Source organism: Myxocyprinus asiaticus, chromosome 5 (assembly GCF_019703515.2).
Source record: "Myxocyprinus asiaticus isolate MX2 ecotype Aquarium Trade chromosome 5, UBuf_Myxa_2, whole genome shotgun sequence".
Classification (NCBI taxonomy): Eukaryota; Metazoa; Chordata; class Actinopteri; order Cypriniformes; family Catostomidae; genus Myxocyprinus; species Myxocyprinus asiaticus.
This window is the reverse complement of record NC_059348.1, coordinates 10,063,939-10,085,184: the sequence shown is the minus strand read 5'-3', so window position 1 is coordinate 10,085,184 and position 21,246 is coordinate 10,063,939. Positions and strand designations below refer to the sequence as shown.

General features: G+C 39.1%; 1 protein-coding gene across 2 annotated transcripts in view; it reads right to left on the bottom strand.

Moving 5' to 3' along the window:
* LOC127440760 (gastrula zinc finger protein XlCGF57.1-like) overlaps window positions 1-21,246 on the bottom strand; it is a 191,303-nt gene that overhangs the window by 10,513 nt on the left and 159,544 nt on the right. The window contains exons 4-6 of one of the 2 annotated variants that reach the window (XM_051697608.1): window positions 9,691-10,808; window positions 3,623-3,658; window positions 2,845-2,927 (exon numbers count right to left, since the gene is read on the bottom strand). In XM_051697608.1, the coding sequence (XP_051553568.1) occupies window positions 2,845-2,927; window positions 3,623-3,658; window positions 9,691-10,808 (1,237 nt within the window). Of the gene's footprint in view, window positions 1-2,844; window positions 2,928-3,622; window positions 3,659-5,228; window positions 10,809-21,246 lie in introns of those variants that run through there. The other variant, XM_051697607.1, reaches the window with a different exon arrangement.

Genomic DNA, 21,246 nt, shown 5'->3' with positions numbered 1-21,246 from the left:
CACTGATGTCTTTTCTTTTTAGGCAGGAACTCCACAGAGCCACACCATCACTGAATGGTAAAGGCATTGATTACAATTTTCCAACTTTGCAAGCTTTTGTATCTAACCATTGAGGATTTGTAAATGCGTGAATGAAGCATACATGTTGCTGAATAAAACAACAGATGTCAATGGAAATAAATGTTGATTGTACACTTATAATCATATAAATAACTCAAACATAAATGATTACTTTGTAGAAAAAATACTTACAAAATATTTTGTAAGCCTGCTGATCATTAACCCTTAAAGGAATGTTCTGGGTTCAATACACATTAAGCTCAATCCACAGCATTTGTGGCATAATGTTGAATACCACAAAAATTAATTTAACTTATTAATTAAACTTTGCCGTCGGATTGCTCAAGTCCGGTGCTTCTATAAAAATTTTGTAAAACAGAATTACAGAAAATAATCTATAAAACAAACTCCAGCCAATAGGCAGGATAAACACAAAGACATGTAGATTCATCCACAACTGTCCCGAAGGTGTGTTATTCCACAAAACAAACTCCAGCTGCTAGGCAGAATCAGCACAAAAAGAAACAAAAAAGGTGCCCAGTTTCCTTGGACAGTCAAGTGGATGTTCAGTGAATCAGGTCCACTCAGCTGTTACATGAGTGCAAAAAAAAAAAAATGCCCTAATCACTCCAATGTTTTGCAAGAAATATTCCACAGAACAAACTCCAACCAATAGGAGGCATAAGCACAAACAATGTGCAGATTCATCCACAAACTGTTCTGAAGGAGTGTTACTCCACAAAACATACTCCAGCCGCTGGGCGAAACCAACACGAAAAGAAACAAAAAAGGCACTCAGTTCCTTGGACAATCAAGTGAATGTTCGGTGAGTCAGATCCACTTGGCTGTATAGACAGTATCACACAATAACTTACTCATTCCATTGACTTTATGAAGGACAATGCATGCTGTGGGCATGTAAATATTTTGCAGCCATCCTTAGTATCTATTCTCATTTTGGCCGGGAACATCAGTGCAAAAGCCATCTTCCGTTGATGTAAGATTTTCTTGCATTCCTTGAATCGATCACGTTTCTCTCTTGTTGCATTTGCAAAGTTTGGGAAGAAAATGCTGTGGTTCTTCCAACCAGCTTTATTCCTTGTCTCGACTAACACGAGATCTTTATCAGATGATCTCAGGAATTTGGCCAGAATTGATAGGGGCCTGTCTCCCTCCGCGGAACCTCTGAGCCGGGATTCTGTGAGCTCGCTCGATTTCCAGCTTATGGCCTGTTACGTCGCGCAGACTCGGGAAGAGCTCGTCTAGATATTTCACCATATCTCCGCCTTCTTCGTTCTCAGGAATTCCAACAATTCGGACGTTGTTTCGCCGGCTATGATTCTCTAAATCTTCCAATTTTTCCCCAAAAGCGTTCCAAATCTGTCTTGGTCACTATCGGGATAGCAGCTAATTCCCTCTCCGATGACTCCAGATAATCGATCCGTTTCTTGATGTCCGACACTCTTGTAACCAACTCAGTGAATTTAGTCTCCATGGAAGTGATCGATTGACGTATTACAGCAAGATCCTCCAAGTCCGCTATGACCTTCGTCAGCATTGCTGACATACTCGACAGTTGATGCTGAATCTCTCCCGCCGCACCGTCCAAACTGAGTCCCTGGTCTGCGGCCCTGTCAGGGGTATCAGCTTGATCATGTAAGTGTCTTTTAATGTCTCCAGAGCCCAAGGATTTTGACTTCTTTGATATATTGTCTTCATAGAACAGTTATGGAACAGGGTGTATTGAATTTCACTGGTTTATGACACAAAAAGTATTAAAAACTAGCAGAGTGCACAGAGCTCGCCGTTCACACGTCCGACCCTCGCCTGGCGCCACACGACTCCCATGTAAGGAATAACTTAAAAATCCTGTCATCTACTCTCACTTATGTTCTTCATATGGAACCCTTTCTAAAATTGTTTTGCATGCCCTCCCTGTACTCTCAGCAGGGCTCAGTATCCAATAAAAGATCCAATAAAATTGAATGTTGACTGAGATTCTCGGTACCTTCTGCTTTTGCATTCCACAGAATAAATGGACAATGTATATGTATATGATAACAGTTTACATTTTTCCCTAATCAAAATATCCTATTAGAATATTGGTTTATCCTGTAGGATCTTATTTGATTTTTAGAATCCTATTTGACATTGTGACATTTTTAATGGAACCTTGTATTGTATTGGAATAATATCATGCTAATGGACATCTGTAGGAAATTGCAAAGGGTGCTATGGGAGTTATAAAATCCTAAAGCATTATCTTTAAATTCTTATTGAGTGCTATATGGGCATTTTATCCTATTTTTAATCATTAAAAAGTCCTATTGGGAACTACAGTATGTGATCTATAAGATTTAAGTTGGTATCACCGATCTATAATGGTCAGGATGCTATAAATTATTTATATTTTGTTATATACAAAAATTTGTTTATTACAAAACCAATTATTTATCCTTGTGGCATTTTGGTTGTCAGCCTTTTGAATTTGCAAGAACCCAAAAGGGATCTGCATTGACATGAATCTTTGTCATTGCAACACTGTCCTGACAATACCACATTAATTTGCTACCATCCCTACCTATTGGTCAAAAGTTATAAGCCACTGTATTGTTACAATATCTTTTTCCTAAAGTAATCTCAAAGGATGGATCACGGAATGTGCAATTAAATGTATATGCAAGGATCTTACATGCTTATTATTATTATTATTTCCACAACAACGAACAATAAAAATAAAATTAAGAATTAGGAAATTAATTGCTATAATAGGAGCGCGCTCACCATGCATTGAAGATGGGATCATTTGAATTGCACGCGCATGCATTCTCACTTGTAGCGGTCGACAGAGAAGAGACTGGAAGAGACTCCAAAGAGAGGTGGCAAACAAAATAAACAATAAGTATCAACTCATTTCACACAATCTAGACATATTTATGTGTAAATGTGCGTAAAATATAATTTAAGTAAACAGTTTGTCTGTTTGAACTCATCTTTATCACGTCAATAATCATGTTTGTTTTTCATATTTAGGAATTACACATATACTGTTTATAAGTTAAACTTTGTCAGATACTTACAACACAAACAGAAAAGGGTTAATTGTCATGTTCTAAACTTTATTGTGTCGACTGCCGGAATAACTGTTATATCAACATAACTGAATATCTCAGTCACTCGGGCACTTTTCCGTGCGAGTGAGTGAAGCAGTAATCACCCAGAATTAGGCTAATATTGTAAATTACTGTTTACCATATTTTTATTTTATTTATTTTTTAGAAAATGAAGTTCATGTTGATCCAGTGGATTGAGTGTCCCTCAACATGAGATGTACTCTGAACAAACAACTTTTTTTAAACGGCCACTACGAAATGAGCATATACGATGTGTCTTACAAAGAGGAAACCAGCCCAGCAAATATTGTAAACACTGGTGTGCAATGCAGTGTAGTGTGCATTATGCACAGTTAAAATTAACTGTGAATTGTATACTGTACATATAATGGTAATTATTTAAAGGAATAATTAACCCAAAAATGGTCATTCTCTTATCTTTTACTCACCTTATTCAATCTCAAACTTGTATGACATTCTTTCTTCTGCGGAACACAAATGAAGATATTTTAATGGAAATATAATGTATGTTACTTACAATATAGTTTTAGATGAAAACCATCAGGTTATCAATGATTTATAAGCTTAAATTCCACCGGGTTAATTTGACCCGCAAATGCAAAAGGTGTATGCAGATTTTGAACATAATAGGAGGGTTAAAAACATAACATTTTAAAATAACTGCAACAGCGGTAATGAAAATTCTGTTTTAGCTTACTGTGATCAATTTTAGCAAGGGTGTTGATGTGCAGATGTGAAAAGTCTTGTAATTGATGCCTGTGCAGAGCAGTGTTTTCTCCGTTCCTCGTCAGTGCTGTTCACAATGTCGGGGCTGTCTAGCCATTTGAAATGGTTGAATTGCTCCGTAGCTCTTACGTAGAATTCAAATGGTTCGCATATGTTCTGTTGTCAGCGCCACAATATCGAGGGAATCCCGATTTAATTATGCATGTGATAAACTCTACGCTATTCTGTCGCCGGAGCTTGCGTATCGAGGCAAGCCCAGTTGATAAACATGCACATGCATGATCTAGAGATACAGTAGAATAGAGCAGAGCACATCACTAGTGTGAGAGATTGTTGGTTAATCACTCAACATGCACCCCATGCACATCCACGTTCCACACGAGAAGCATAATTAGCGCTTATAAAGCACCGAAAACAAAGGTGGGCCAAAATTATTCTTCAGCGAATACTTTTTTTTTCAGTGCAGCAAAAAACCCAGAGTGTTACAGGGATTTAGGAAGGTGCTGTAATATGACACAAGTAGATTCACACGTCCGACCCTCGTCCAACCCTTACATGGCAATAAGAAATATTTGTTTTAACAGTCATTATGTGTGTGCATTACCCAATGATTTTAAACAAATGTACTTTACACAAGTACATATATACGTATATATGTACGTATGGCAGTGGCATATAATCAGTATTGTTCCACATGATAACATGTTTTAACCAATATTATATTTTACACTCGATTCTTTCCAATCAATGCCTCAGACTGTGTACAAATGATAATACTGTCAGTGAACTTGTCCAGCAGGTGAACTGAAGTAGTTTGTGAAAGTGTCTTGAATGTTACCTTTGTCATTGAGCAAATCAACAACAAATTCACTTTTTACGATCAGAGAGAGCTCATTTGCTTGTCTTGGTTGTTTTGCAAACTTATCAAGTTGTTGTTGTTCTGATGTGTGATGAGCGAAGGGCAGACCAGCCGAAAGGTGCTTTGCGCCACCAGCTGTACTTGGGTGAAATTGCTTGTCAGTTAGCACCACCTATTGTAAAGATGTTGCAAGGAATTTCGCTTAAGATGGGAATTGTAATTAATTTGGGGAATATTAAAAGAATAACCACGTTTGATCAACCCATTCAGCCAGTGATGAGTTGATGTGAACATACTTGTCAATGCTTAGAGCAATATTACTCTCATGGCCACTGAAAATAATATCACAAACATATTGAAATACAGTTTATAAGCAGGATAACTTGGATCAACAGGTTTTAATTGACCAAAGTTGTTAATTATATATACCACAGTCAACTTCTCTTTGAATACAAACAAGACTTTATTGAATAAACTACAACATAAAACTAAACTAAAACACACAGACATACATAAAAACAGGTTAGTGAATGAGCTTCAATAGAAAATGAATGGAAATTATCTGTAAAAGTGAAAAATGAACTTATATGGAGATGGGTCTGATATGGAGTCTATAGACCAGGGGTATTCAATTAAAGTTCCAAGAGGTCCAGTCTCTATATTTCCTTCCCAGCAAAGGACCGGACAATAACTTACACGGTTGTCAGTAGTCAGTATACTGTAGCTATGAAATGACATAAGGAATGCTTAATTTTATGAAATAGTTATTATAAATTTACAAGTTCGCAGCAGTAGTACTTCGTAAAAGAAAAAAATCATAAAGTCAAAACAGTCTCTTCAGAGTCAGGCAAGGATTATGACATTGGGGCCCCAGAGATAAAGCCAAAGTAGAGGGGTTTGGGGAATATTCTACCAAAAGATTAAAATATTTCAATAAGTTCATCAACCAAGTGCACTTTGATATGAATATGGAATATGGAAAAATGGAAAAGTCTGAATGGACCGTTTTTATATATTCTATAAACATCACAATAGTAAAGCTTAAAATACTGTTAGCTAAAGTAGGACTATAAATGGAATATCAATATCAAATAATGGAAAAACTTTCTCATGAGTACATTACTACATTACTAGTAATATAAAATTTCTGGTTGTTTTTCCTTGCCATCTATGCCAGAGATGATGACATCTTTGATAATTTTTCTCAAAAATAATCTGTTTGTGAAAGACTTTAAACATGCTGATCATAATAAAGTCCATTTTAGACATAAAAAAACTAATTGTTTAAAGGCACTCTGGAAGCACGTTGTCCTGTCACAAACCTGGTTTTGCTGAACGGTCAGATTCATTTCAGACTCATGAAGATCACTTTGCTTCATTCTTGTTTTCTGCAGTGTGTTTTAGCAAAAGATGTCAGTATCTACATACTCTGCGTCTGCAAATCTGCACGTGGTGCGTGAAAGGGTATAAATGAAGTGTGTTCTGTAATAGAGAAAAATATTTGAGGATCGCTGAAAGATCAGTTCTATCTACCAAAGACTTTCTAGCAAGTCAGTCCACTGTCGGCCATATTTGGAACGCTCTCGGGAGGCTATTTCCTGTCATGACAGTGCAGTTCCGATCTACTTAAATGGAGAAAGGCCAAAATTTCAAAAATGGTTGGTCAAGATTACGATCAAAGAACATTTCAAATAAGCAATAAAATCTGACAATACTGGTGTCATAAATTGTGATTCTTTACCTGATATTATGCTAAAAAAAACGCATCTAAAAGGTGTTTGGCTCTTTTTTCCTCCCCAATTTGGAATGCCCAATTCCCAATGCGCTCTAACTCCTCGTGGTGGCGTAGTGACTAGCCTCAATCCGAGTGGCGGAGGACGAATCTCAGTTGCCTCCGTGTCGGAGACTGTCAGTCCGCGCATCTTATCACGTGGCTTGTTGAGCGCGTTAATGCGGAGACAAAGCACATGTGGAGGCTTCACACTATTCTCCACGGCATCCATGCGCAACTCACCATGCACCCCACTTAAAGCGAACCACATTATTGTGACCACGAGGTGGTTACCCCATGTGACTCTACCCTCCCTAGCAACCGGGCCAAATTGGTTGCTTAGGAGACCTGGCTGGAGACACTCAGCATGCCCTGGATTCGAACTCATGACTCCAGGGATGGTAGTCAGCGTCTTTACTCTCTGAGCTACCCAGGCCCCAGGCTCTTTTAACTGCAAGGCGGTACTTCCTTTCTACATCCGTTGACCGTTGGGCGCTTAGAGCTCCTTGGTTGAGTGTTCCAATTTCTCCCATTCATTTTAATAAAAGTGGCCCATCTCTGCAAAATAATCTCTGTATCTACACCCAAGCGCTTGCGCTGTACACAGCTCCATTGTTTTGTTGCGCTGATCACTTGAAGTGCAAACAATGAAACGAGATGGGTCAGCTGATGTCATGATGTCTCGCAGTCCAGATGGAACCAAGCCATGGTTCGCTAATTGGTGACCACTGCTATAGACCATGTCTGGAACGAACCATCAGAACTTTTGTTTAATATGCCTTGATTTGAGTTCAGGTTACCAAAATTAGATAATAAAACACCAGCTTTTTAGCTAAAGTCTGGAAGTAATTGTATTTGCATTAGGTTGCATTGTGTTGAAGTCCTTTGGCTTGGCTCATGGGAAGTCTTTGTTTGTGCTGGGTCAATATTATGGAGTTCTGATGAGGGACGGAGTCGATTTTGGCAGAAATCGATCATGTATGCCTGATGGGTTATGGAATGACCAGGCGGAGCCTCAAAGCAGTGGCAGAAGAAAGCTTGTAACTTCTACATTTTTAGAAACTTCGAAGACTCAGAAAAAGAGGACTTCCACGATGGGAGAACTCGTCTGATTTGAGAGACTGAGAACTCCCCCTTTATTCATTCAAGGATGGAGTTCTGTGGAGTTGGGGTGGCCACACCCCAGAGAGGCTTTAAGCCAATCAAAAGTTCAATTTGTAATAGCATGTGATCGCCTCTCTCCTCCCCTCAAGGTAATAAACATATTGTTTCTTTGGTCACATGTTCCAAGTCTATCCCACTATGGAAGTATATAATTCAATCACTTTCACACCAAGAATATGATGCAAATTATTGATGTATTCCACATCAACATTCTTGAAATGCAAAACGAAACTCAATGATAGTAAACATGATATTCTTGTCACACAAAATAACCTTATTAGTGATACGACATGAATAATATGAGAGTAAAGATCACCATGTTCACTTGTTAGTTATAAGAGTGATGACCAATCATGAAAACCTATTCTCAGGGTTATCATAAGGTTAAACCTTGTGTGAGATGGTTTTATACACTAGGGCATTGCAGACATAGATTTTGTGCATTGTGCAGTGTAAAGCTGTCTTTAGTCCTGTGACTGTGTGTCCAAGGTTCGTGGACTAATATATCCTAGGATACGTGTAGATGCATTATATGGGGAACACAAAGAAAAGTTCAGTCTGTGTATTTTGGAAGTATGAAACAAGGAAAGTCAGTCCTAGAATTCCATGGTTTCAATGGCAACTGTTTTTTTCCCTCTCTTTGTCTCTCTCTCTAGGAATGTTCTTGCGAGCTGTAAAACTCAAGAGAGAAATACTCTGTCTTAAAATCATGTTCGTTCCAGCCTCATAATAGCCATTTGGTTGGGGGTATATTTGACCTGACTGAATGAAAAAAAACAAAGGAGGTTTCAGTCCTGAGTGGGGGTGAGTTTGTTTTGTTTCTCTGTCTTGGGAGGATGCTTGTGAATCCCCCCTTTGTCGCATCCTGTGGACCATGCTTTAATTCATAAAAAAAAAAGTCTTGTGATCCCACTTTTTGGTTTAGCTGGACCACTAAAAGAGAGAAGAGGTGTTGACCCTGCGAATAATAAATTGAAGTTTGTACCGCTTCCACAGCTCTACTTCTGTTTGTATGGCGGTGAGTTTGTGCAACTCTCTCATTTATGCCAGGTGGTGCCATCCTTTTTAGCACCGGAAATCACTCTAAGGTTGTACATTTTATGACAAAATTCTGGCATGTTGTTCCAAGTCCTTTCCTGTGAAATCTTGTATTAAACTCTCCTGCCTTCAAGACTAAAGTCCTACAGTGTGAATGTGCTAACAGCGATCATTTGCCTCGCTTAAGGGGGGGGGGGTGCTGACTACAGACAAAAGAATGATGATAGGCACATCTTACTTTGGGCAGATGTGTGAATGGCTTTTGACTGCAGACGGAGTGAAGCAGCATATCAAACAACAGTGAACGGTAGATTTTTAAGTAGATTTTATTCCTTTTGTAGACCAATAAAAAAATTTTTTTTTAAAACGCATGACATGTTCTTGGAAAGTGTCCCTATGCGAACGATCTTACAAATGTAGGTAAGTTTGCAACAGCTCGCTAATAAATCTGTACAATGATGTGTTCATTTTGACCGATCTTTCCTGACTGAACAGGAATTCATTTTTCAGAGCAGATGTAGCTCCAGGTCACACCTACTGATGACATGGACCAATGGCAGTAAGGTGTTTAGCAGCCAATACGAAGTTTAGCTGAAAGTTTGTGCTGATGATCTGTGGCGAACCACCAAAATGAACTCAAAAACACCTTAGTTTTGGCCAGATATTGTTTTAAATTACGTCACACCCGTTCATTCTTTGATTTATTATGAAGTGTGCAGGGGCCTTAAGGCTTCTCACCAGTGAGTTCTTATGTGGAACTTAAGACTTCCTATATGTGTGAAAGTCTTTCCACACTGATGGCATGTGTAAGGTCTCTCACCAGTGTGAGACCTTAGGTGGATATTAAGACTTTCTTTGTGTGCAAAACTCTTTCCACACTGATGGCACTTATAAGGCTTCTCTCCAGTGTGAATTCTAATGTGCCTTTTAAAGGTTACCTTATGTGTGAAACTCTTTAAACATTGATGGCAGGTGAAAGGCTTCTCTCCAGAGTGAATTCTCATGTGTTCCTTTAGATTTTCTTTCTGTTTGAAACCCTTTGCACACAGGGGACAGATGAAAGGCCTCTCTCCAGTGTGAATTCTCATGTGAATCTTAAGGCTTGTTTTGTTATTGCAATTCTTTCCACATTGATGACATCTGTAAGGGTTCTCTTCGCTATGAATTTTCAGGCTTCTTTCATGTCTGAAATTGTTTCCACACTGAAGGCATGTAAAAGGCATCTCTCCTGTGTGAACTGTCATGTGATAATTAAGGGCATTTTTGTCTGTTAAACTATTTCCACACTGAAGACATTTGTATGGCGTCTCTCCAGTGTGAATTCTCATGTGCTCCTTATAACTTTTGTGGTATGTGAAACACTTGCCACACTGATGGCATTTGTAAGGCTTCTCTCCAGTGTGAGTTCTTACATGGATATTAAGACTTGCTTTATGGCTGAAACTCTTTCCACACTGATGGCATGTGAAAAATTTCTCTCCAGAGTGAACACTCATGTGGCTATTAAGGTTTCCTTTATGTCTGAAACTCTTTCCACACTGATGGCATATGAAAGGTTTCTCTCCAGTGTGAGTTCTTATGTGGATATTAAGACTTCCTTTATGTCTGAAACTCTTTCCACACTGAGGGCATGTGAAAGATTTCTCTCCAGAGTGAACACTCATGTGGCTATTAAGGTTTCCTTTATGTCTGAAACTCTTTCCACACTGATGGCATGTGAAAGGTTTCTCTCCAGAGTGAACTCTCATGTGGCTATTAAGATTACCTTTTACTAAGAAACTCTTTCCACACTGAGGGCATGTGAAAGGTTTCTCTCCAGAGTGAATTCTTATGTGCCTATTAACGCTTCCTTTACGGGTGAAACTCTTTCCACACTGAGGGCAGGTGAACGATTTTTCTGTTTTTGTTCTTTGAGTTCTTTTTTGTGAGAATTTATTTTCAGTCTGTGAGCAAGTAAAAGATTTGTCTCCATTTACAAATGTAGCAGGTTTCTGATACTGATGTTTCTCCTCCACTTCATTCAGTGCTTTATTTTCCTCTTTCAGCTTCATCAGGTCTAAAATGAAAATACAGAAGTCAAAATCAATACAAGAAGAATAAATGTGAAAAGGAGATCAAGGTGAACCAAACAATAGCAGAAAGCAACAGGGGTCAAGTATTTGTTTATACATTATCTCTTTTATACTCAAGGTTAACTCATACTTTTATACTTAAGGTCATTTTCATATTAAGCGATTTTTCTTGAAACAGGCAAGTTCTGTCTGCCCCTCTGATTGAAAATGAATTGTGCTCTAGTTAGTAACTTCAGGGCAGCATCCACTTCCAATGCTTTATGTCCGCCCCTAAAAAAATTCTCCTGACCTGCTAGAAGCCAGTAATGTCATCCCTATAGCAGTGTTTCTGAATCATGGTCCTGGAATACCCCAACACTGCACGGATGCAAGTAGGATGTAGATTTCAATCAGGTGTGTTCATTTAGGGCAGGGGTGTCAGTAATTTTAGGTCAAGGGCTGTATTGGACTAAGCATCACTGTATGTGGGCCGAACTGTTAATGCATGTGTATACAGTGGCAAGAAAACATTTGAAATTAGCTTGTTTTCTGCATTAATTGGTAAAAAAAAATTTGATCTCAACTTCAAAGTCACAAGTATTGACAAACACATTGTGCTTAAGCAAACAACACAAAACAATTATAATCTTTCATGTCTTCATTGAACACATCCCATTAAACATTCACAGTGATGTGGAAAAAGTAAGTAAACCCTTGGATTTAATAACTGGTCGATCCACCTTTGGCAGCAATAACCTCGACCAAGCGTTTCTAGTAGCTGCAGATTAGACCTGCACAATGTTCGGAAGGAATTTTGGACCATTCTTCCTTACAGAACTGCTTCAACTCAGCCACATTCTTAGGATGTCTGGTGTGAACAGACCTCTTGAGGTCATTCTAGCATCTCTATTGGGTTAAGGTCTGGGCTCTGACTGGGCCACTCCAAAAGTATTTTTTTTTTGTTTGTTTGTTTTTTAAGCCATTCTGTAGTGGATTTTTTTTTTATGTTTAATGTCATAGTCCTGCTGCATCACCCAACTTCTACTGAGCTTCAGCTGGCACACAGCCACCCTGACATTATCCTGTAAGATATGTTGATAAACTTGGGAATTCCTTTTTTCATCGATGATGGCAAGTGGTCCAGGCCCCGAAGCAGCCCCAAATCATGATGTTCCCTCCCCTGTACTTCACCACTGGGATGATGTTTTCATGTTTGAATGCAGTGCCCTTTTTACGGCATACGTAGTGCTGCATGTTCTTCCCAAACAAGTCAACCTTAGTTTCATCAGTCAAAAAAAACAAAAAAACAAAAAAAAAACAACATGTTCCCAGTAGTGTTGTAGAGTGTCAAGGTGGTCCTTGGTAAACTTCAGTCACACAGCAATGTTTTTGTTGGAAAGCAGCGCCTTCCTGAGTGGGGATCCTGCCATGGACACCACACCTGTTTAATGTTTTCCGTATAGTAGACTCATGGAAAGAGATTTTAACAAGTTCCGATGATTCCTTCAAGTCTTCAGCTGTCACTATAGGGTTCTTTTTTTTTTTTTTTTTACCTCATTGAGCATTATGCCCTTTGAGTCATCTTTACTGGACGGCCACTTCTAGGGAGAGTAGCTACAGTACTCAATTATCTCCATTTATAGACAATCTGTCTAACTATGGACAGATGAATATCCAAGCTCTTCGAGATAACTTCATAACCCTTTCCAGCTTTATGAAAGTTGGTCTTCTGAGATCTCTTCTTTTATTTTTTTGCGGGTATGGTCTATGTCAGCAGATGCTTCTTGTGAATAGCAAACTCAAAATCTTTGAGTGCTTTTTATAAGTCAAAGTAGCTGTAACCCACACCTCCAATCTCATTTCATTAATTGCATGACAGGTTTATCAACTCCAGACTCTGAGCTTTTGTTTACGTCATAAGCCTAGGGGATAACATACTTTTTCCAACTTACACTGTGAATGTTTATGTATTCAGTATGTGCAAGAACAATACAATAATTTGTGTCATTAATTAAAACAGATTCATTATTGTAACTTAAAGATCAAACTAGATATAAGATGCATTTATACATTAATGCAGGTAATTCCAAAAGGTTCACATACTCTCTCGTCACTGTATATATACAGTTGAAGTCAGAAGTTTACATACACCTTAGCCAAATACATTTAAACTCAGTTTTTCACAATTCCTGACATTTAATCATAGAAAACATTCCCTGTCTTGGGTCAGTTAGGATCACTACTTTATTTTAAGAATGTGAAATGTCAGAATAATAGTAGAGAGAATTATTTATTTCAGCTTTTATTTCTTTCATCACATTCCCAGTGGGTTTTTCCAGCTTTTTCAGTTCTGCCCACAAATTTTCTATTAGATTGAGGTCATGACTTTGTGATGGCCACTCCAATACCTTGACTTTGTTGTCCTTAAGCCATTTTGCCACAACTTTGGAGTTATGCTTGGGGTCACTGACCATTTGGAAGACCCATTTATGACGAGCTTTAACCCTCAGGGGTTGACGGACATGCCGGCGCGTCCTGCTGGATTTTTTCCTCATAACAGCGGAAACAACTTAAAATATTCTGTCATTTTTGGGCATACAGATAAGTGTAAGACATCATTAGAAACTATAAAGGGTTTACTTTTATTTGTGTACACTCACAATAACAACAAAACCTTCTGCAGCAGTGTGCTTTTGTAAAATAAAGAAAATAATCAGGGTGCGCTTTCAGCCGTCTCTGTCTCCGCGAGCATCTTTCTGAAACACGTCACAAAAATGCTGAAACTCCGCGAATACTTAACAGACAAACATGAAACATATGTCTAAAGAAAGCTTAAAATGTCTACTTTTAAATAAAACAATTCAAATTTAAAACAAATATTCTCCTGCAATGTAATCTGTATGAAACAAAGAGATGTACAGTTTCTCCTGGCTCAGCTAATTATCGCTAATGTGATCACACCCACCAGCAAAGCGCGCTATTCATACGGTAATGTGCTGAGGCGATCAATGCAAATAGAAAAAACGCCCCCAACAGTGCCTTAAAAAGCATCAAGTTCATCATCATATTCATTCACTTTCCTGCGCGTTAGGAAGATGGCACGCTACACAGGTGAGGAAGCTCCTGGATAGTGACGAAGAGTTCACATTTTCCTCAGAAGAAGAGCGGGACTCCGATGATGAATGTTTACATTTTGAAGAGCGACTTAACTACTTAGTCATAACTTACATTAGTTGACATGCTATTTTATATAAACATGTACATATTTTAATAGTTGGACTATTTCCAGACTTGTCAGCCAGGATTCAGAGTATTGAAATTTGAAATATGTCCTAATAGGCATGTTTTAGTTACATTTAAATGTTGTTTCGGCTAAAGCAGGTATTTAAATTGTATGCTGTATAATATAAATATGATATGTAATATGATACAAAAATAACATGAATGTTTAGATTATATTTTAACTAGTGTTTATGCTGCCTCATTATCATCAACGAAGCTTGTGCTTGCAAATATCTGTTTGGGTGTAAATGTGTAAAATGTGCTGTAAATATGCCCATATTAGAAAATCAGCATATTAGAATGATTTCTGAAGGATCATGTGACACTGAAGACTGCAGTAATGATGCTGAAAATTCAGCTTTGATCACAGGAATAAATTGCATTTTACAATACATTCAAATAAAAAACGTATTATTATAGTTATTTTAAATTGTAAAAATATTTCACAATATCACTGTTTTTGCTGTATTTTGGATCAAATAAATGCAGCCTTGGTGAGCAGAAGAGACTTCTTTTAAAAACATTAAAAAAATCTTACCGACCTAAAACTTTTAAACGGTAGTGTAGATCTAAAGTTTTTAAGTAAAGTCTTTATGTAAAGAAAATGTATAGTCAGATTACTACTTTTAACTTAAACTTGATTTTGTGAATAAGCTACAAACAATGCATTCAATCATTAAGTCTCCTCACATTCATTCTCTCTCAGGGGAGGGGTCTTTGTCTCCTCAGGTATGAATCACATCAGTATTCATGATCATCCACACCTCCTCGCATATGGCTTTTCTAACACTAAAAGTGTCTTACAAAAGTTAAATGGCTACATTGTTGTAGAGCCGAGGAGGGCAGGGCCGGGCTGAAATGAGACACACCCGGTCCCCAATCAGCCTGATGGGGCGCGCGAGGGATAAAGGCGGCCGGGGACGACAGTTCAAGAGAGAGAGAGAATAACAGACAGCTGTACTGTGTGTTTATAGTTGTGTGTTTTGTTTAAGTTGTTTATTAAATTATTATTTAAGTTGTCAAGCCGGTTCTCGCCGCCTCCTTTCCACCGAACCCCCTTACACTGGTGCCAAAACCCGGAAAGGAGGAGAGATTCCCGTCGCAGAGTCCTCGACACTGCCGTCCACCCAGGGGAGTGCCGCTGCCGTCCGACGGGGGACGGAGTAGCCCGACCACCCGGACGCGGGGAACGGCTGCCGTCTGCGAGGCGAGTGGGGACTCCCCGACCGCCTGGAGCGAGGGAGCCGCTGCCGGGGGCGGAGGAGTGCCCTGCCGTCCCCCGGGAACGCGGAGGGGTCGAGAGAAGACCGCCGTCCGCGGGGGGAGGAGAGAAGCGACTCCCCGACTGCCTGGAGTGGTAGGGCCGCTGCCAGGGGCGGAGGAGTGTCCCCACGGGACGCCGGGAACGCGGAGGGGCGTTCTGTCCGCTGGGGGGTCGGAGGTCTGACTCCGGTCTGCCCGGGGAGAAGCGGCTGCAGCCCGCCTGAGAGGGTGGAGTAGTGATCAAGGACCACGCGACGGCGCATCAGAGAACCGGTGAGTTTCTTTTTCTCTCTCTACTCTCTCTCTCTCTCTCTCTCTCTGTCTGTCGCTCCGTGTTGGCCTTTCCCTCGCCATTTTGTTTTGTTGTTTTTCCCCTCCTGTCTCCTCCCAGGTCGAGGAAGGCGGGGATGACCCGCTGGCAGTCGGGGCGTAAGGCATGCCCCCCCCCGAAGAGGAAGGGCGTGGGATATACGTCATGCCAGGGGCTCCCCGGCCTGAGGCAACGCCGGGAGGAGTGTAGAGCCGAGGAGGGCGGGGCCGGGCTGGAATGAGACACACCCGGTCCCCAATCAGCCTGATGGGGCGCGCGAGGGATAAAGGCGGCCGGGGACGACAGTTCGAGAGAGAGAGAATGACAGACAGCTGTACTGTGTGTTTATAGTTGTGTGTTTTGTTTAAGTTGTTTATTAAATTATTATTTAAGTTGTCAAGCCAGTTCTCGCCGCCTCCTTTCCACCGAACCCCCTTACAATTGTTTTGTATGAATGAGTGATCAGGATGGTTTTCACATCATTTTGTAGCAAAAACTCTAGGCTACAAGATCCAGTTCTCAAAAGTCTTGTGAACAAATGTTTAGTATGTGATATATGGCCTTATTTCAGTGACTTGAAATTTTTGTTTTTTCAAAAACCACACATAAATGTTATTTTCTCAAAAATACAAACATGTACATATTACATGCTCACATATTATTGTAGCCCAGTTTGTGCTGAATGCAGTGTTATCAGACTTTAGCCATTAATATGTTTTTTAAGCAATTGAAAAAAGCACAAATGTCAAGGCACTTCGAAACTTCTCCAGGGCCCAAAACACCCTCAGACCCCAGAGGGTTAACTTCCTGGCTGATGTCTTGAGATGTTACTTCGGTATCCCCACATAAATTTCCTTCCTCATGATGCCATCTATTTTGTGAAGTGCACCAGTCCCTCTTGCAGCAAAGCACCCCCACAACATGATGCTGACACCCCCATGCTTCACGGTTGGGATGGTGTTCTTCAGCTTGCAAGCCTCACCCTTTATCCTCCAAACACAACAATGGTCATTATGGCCAAAAAGTTCAATTTTTGTTTCATCAGACCAGAGGACATTTCTCCAAAAAGTAAGATCTTTGTCTCCATGTGCACTTGCAAACTGTAGTCTGACTTTTTTATGGCCATTTCCTCCAGCATCTTCACAATGTCCTTTGCTGTTGTTCTGGGATTGATTTGCACTTTTCGCACCAAACTACGTTCATCTCTAGGAGACAGAAAGCGTTTCCTTCCTGAGCAGTATGATGGCTGAGTGGTCCCATGGTATTTATACTTGCGTACTATTGTTTGTACAGATGAACGTGGTACCTTAAGGCGTTTGGAAATTGCTCTAAGAATGAACCAGACTTGTGGAGGTCCACAATTTTTTTTCTGAGGTCTTGGCTGATTTCTTTTGATTTTCCCATGATGTCAAGCAAAGAAGCACTGAGTTCGATGGCAGGCCTTAAAATACATCCACAGGTACACCTCCAATTGACTCCAATTAGCCTATCAGAAGCTAATTGCCTAAAGCTTGACATCATTTTCTGGAATTTTCCAAGCTGGTAGATGTCCTAAATGACTTGCCAAAACTATAGTTTGCTAATATGAAATCTGTGGAGTGGTTAAAAAATGAGTTGTAATGACTTCAACCTAAATGTATGTAAACGTCTGACTTCAACTGTGTATTCAGACAAAACACTGCATTTTTGTGTTATGGAAACAAAGACATTTTCCCACAGCTCTAAGTTATAAATGTGGCCTCATTGAGCCTTGCTCACAGTTCATTCTGTAGCAGCACTATTGCAAAATTATTTACTTTTCAGGAGACCCTGCAGTCATCTAATGTCTATTATAGTCACAAAATGCTTTTCAAGTCATGTTATTTATATTTTATTCACCAGATGGCCGCAATCTGCCTCCAATGTGTCACATTCTCATGTTTACTTGTTTCAACTTATAGAAGTGTAGTTTTTTACTGTACTAAATAGGGATGTGCTGAACGACTAATTTCACCGATGTTTAAAGGAAAATTTTGAAGCCGACTAGTTTAAAAAGAAACCAACCTTCAGAAAAGTAAAATAAAATGTGTTTACGCGACCCATTTAAAATACTTAATCTATTCCAAATCCGATGCTAAATTCCACTGAAAAGGGCCATTTATCTGCGACGTGCTTGCCTTGCATTATGGTCACTGTACATTAAATATAGAGCATGACATGGATTCACTGAATCAACGTTAGCAAATATTTAACAGGCATATTTACTGAAAACAATTGATTGAATAGTGCAGGACCAATAGAGCAACCCAGCCTGTTCTAAACGGAATTCATCACATAAAAGTTACTTAACATATTAAAACAGTCAGGACATTGTTGAAAATAATTAACAGGTAGACTAAGCCAAATCTATGAGAGAGAAAAAAAAAATCGTGCATTAGCTATTGATCTAATATGACAGCTGTTTGGTAAAGAAAGTTAACCAATAACAGTTACGATGTAAAAAATGAAAAGCTATAGGACAGAAAAAATAGGCCTGTGATGTAGCCTACAATAAACCTAATATATTACAAACATGACGTGCACACAGAATAAAAGATAGTTTAACCCATTAAGCAGTCGGCACCTCATTGAAAAAAGCCTTCTTAATCAGCAGATAAAAAAAAAATGGCATTTCTTGCCTAAAACAGTCATTTTCTAGGCTACTTACTCCAAAGCATACATTTTATGATGAGAAAAATGTACGTCGACATGAGGCGTCTATCCTGTGCTTGAAAAAGCCTGCTCAGCGGAAAAATAAACGTACAAGCATGCGCATATGTAAAGAACACTTAAATGTGAAAACATCCTTAAGGACTTTAAACATTTGGAAAGCCGATTCCCGCACCACCGAAGTGATTTCAAAACTACTTTGCTGAGTTTGCTTGTCTAGCGAGAGGACATTTTCCTGCGCGCGCCGCGAGTGAGAGGGAAGAAGCTCGTGCAGCCTGAGGTGAAATTAAACTCTGTATCTGCTCCAGATATCCTGTTTTTTAAATAATATTTGTATTATTAATTCTATTTAAAATATGAAACATTAATATGACAGTAATTTAAGTGCAGCCTCTGTAAAAATATAAAGCCAAACGTAAATGTGTAAAAATTATCAGTTTAATGGGGTGAAATATTAACCGACTAGTAATTCCAGTGTCGACTAGCAGCATCAGAACCGTTTAGTCGACTAGTCTCGCACACCCCTAGTACTAAAGTCTCATAAATTAGCTTATTTGCATTTGCAAGTTAATGGTAAAATTGAGAAATTTACATGTAAACAATATCAAAATAGCATAAAATCCCAAAAGTGCATAATTTTATTGTAATTACTTCAGGGAAGAAGAAATTGTATCATTATCATCATCATCATCATTAAAAAAAATTAAAAAAAAGTACACCTTTGCTCTTTCCGGTCAAAAATGACAAGGAGGACCAAAGTTAGGGCTCATTTATGAATCCCATAGGAGGGTTAAAGACGTCATGTCTGAACTCTACAAACAGGGCTTCAAGCCTGCCCTTCTCTACCCAGCCAAACTGCGCATCACGCTTACGAATGGTGAGAAGAAACTGCTGGCTTCTGCTTCAGAGGCCAACAACTTTGTTCGGGAGCTGGGCATGAGATAATTAGCAGCTAATAATATTTTTGTCTCATCAAGCAGTCCGTATGCATTATTTGTACTCTCCAACTTGCCAAAACTTCTTATAGACTCCTGTGTTTACCTTGTCATAGGCTTTAACACTAACCCCCCCCCCCCCCCACCCTTGTTTTTTATTTTATTTATTCATTTTATTTCTACCATGTCCATTTGTGCAGTTTGCATTTCTATTTAACTTGCCATTGCATTTTTAGGCTCCTGCATTTACCCCAATGCAAAATTTAATATAAATTTAATTAAAAGGAGCAAAAGGTGCTCTTTTGTTAAGACTGTTCGGTTTGTGGTAGTTTCAAAGACATTAGGGACTTAACTAAGTGGAACACTAGTGTATAGAATGTCCAGTTAATGTATATAGCTGTTATATTGCTGCTTTTTTTTTTCCAACAACTGACCACTGTTATTATGGGTAAGGTTGTTTAGTTTATTTACTTAATATTATTTACTATGATTATTATTACTTTTTGTTATTATTTACTTTTTCACTTGTTTATATCTTTAGATGTGCGGTGCTGTTTGTACCTCAGGTTTAGATTTGTTAATGAGGTTACGCTGACCGATGCTGTGGGGAGTTTTGGGAGTCAGGGAACCAGCTGGTTGTAACTGTTGAGTTTACCCTGGTGCTGGCTTTTAATTTTTGTCAGCATTTGGAATGGGTGGGTCTCTATGGGGAGGAAATTGGGGTTTTCCTAGGTTCCAGGGTGGTAACTTTTTATTATCATTATGTTTTTGGGTGCAACCTTTTTCAGTTTTTTTTTTTTTTTAAATGTTTTGTTCTTTTATATCTTGTGTGAACTGTGCCGGTCGATGAATGGATGGTCAGTGATGTCACTGCCATAATGCAAACGAATGTTAAATCCCAATAGCACACTGACACTTAGCGGTGCAATAAGGCTCCCTAGTTGGAATGTTAAAGGACTGAACTCTCCATTAAAGCGTAACAAAATGATTAATCATCTGAAATATTTGAACACCAAAATTGCTTTCATTCTGGAGACTCTCCTTAAGCCTATAGATCATTTTAAAATCCAGAGGGGTTGGGTGGATCAGCTTTATCATTCCTCATTTTCTCAGGGTGCAGCTATTATCCATAAGTCTGTCCCATTCTCTGCCTGTGAGGTTAATTCAGACACTAACAGGCATTTTGTTATCATCACAGGCCAGATAAATGAAACTCGCTTAATTTTGGCCAATGTATCCGGTCCCAATGTGGACAGTTAAGTCTTTTTACTTAACCTTTTACTCTCCCTCCTGGACCCAACTCATTTTGGGTGGGGATCTAAACTGTTGTCTGGATCCTCTTTTAGACCGCTCATCTACTAGGCCCCATGCGCAATCCAAGTCCTCCAAAATATACAGCTGGAGCAGTATGCATTTTCTGACATCTGGCACTTTTTCAATCCCAATATGAAACAAATTTCTTTCTTTTCTCCTGTTCATCAATCCTTCTCTAGGATTGATTACTTTCTCCTTGATAATAAATTACTTCCATTAGTCAGTTCCTGTACATATAATTCTATAGTAAATTTCAGATTATGCAGCAATGATAGTTGATCTCACTACCTGGTGGCTAAATGACACAGTCTCCCTGGCGCTTCAACACATTACTACTTAATGACCCTGACTTTGTTCAAATAATTAACAGCCATATTGACCTTTTCTCTTCTAACATTTCTCCTAATGTCTCATGGGTGACAATATGGGAGTCACGTAAGGCCTTTCTTAGAGGTGAAATAATTTCTTACTCAACCTATCAAAGTAAAATCGCCATTGAGGTGACCTCCAGGTTATTCAGAACATTGTCCAAACTTCAGTCCATTTGTGCAGAATTTGATTTGTTAGCAATGAATGAGGCAACTGATGCATTACAAAAGTCCTGTTGTGAATATTATGAATTCGGCGATAAAGCAAGTAAACTACTCACAC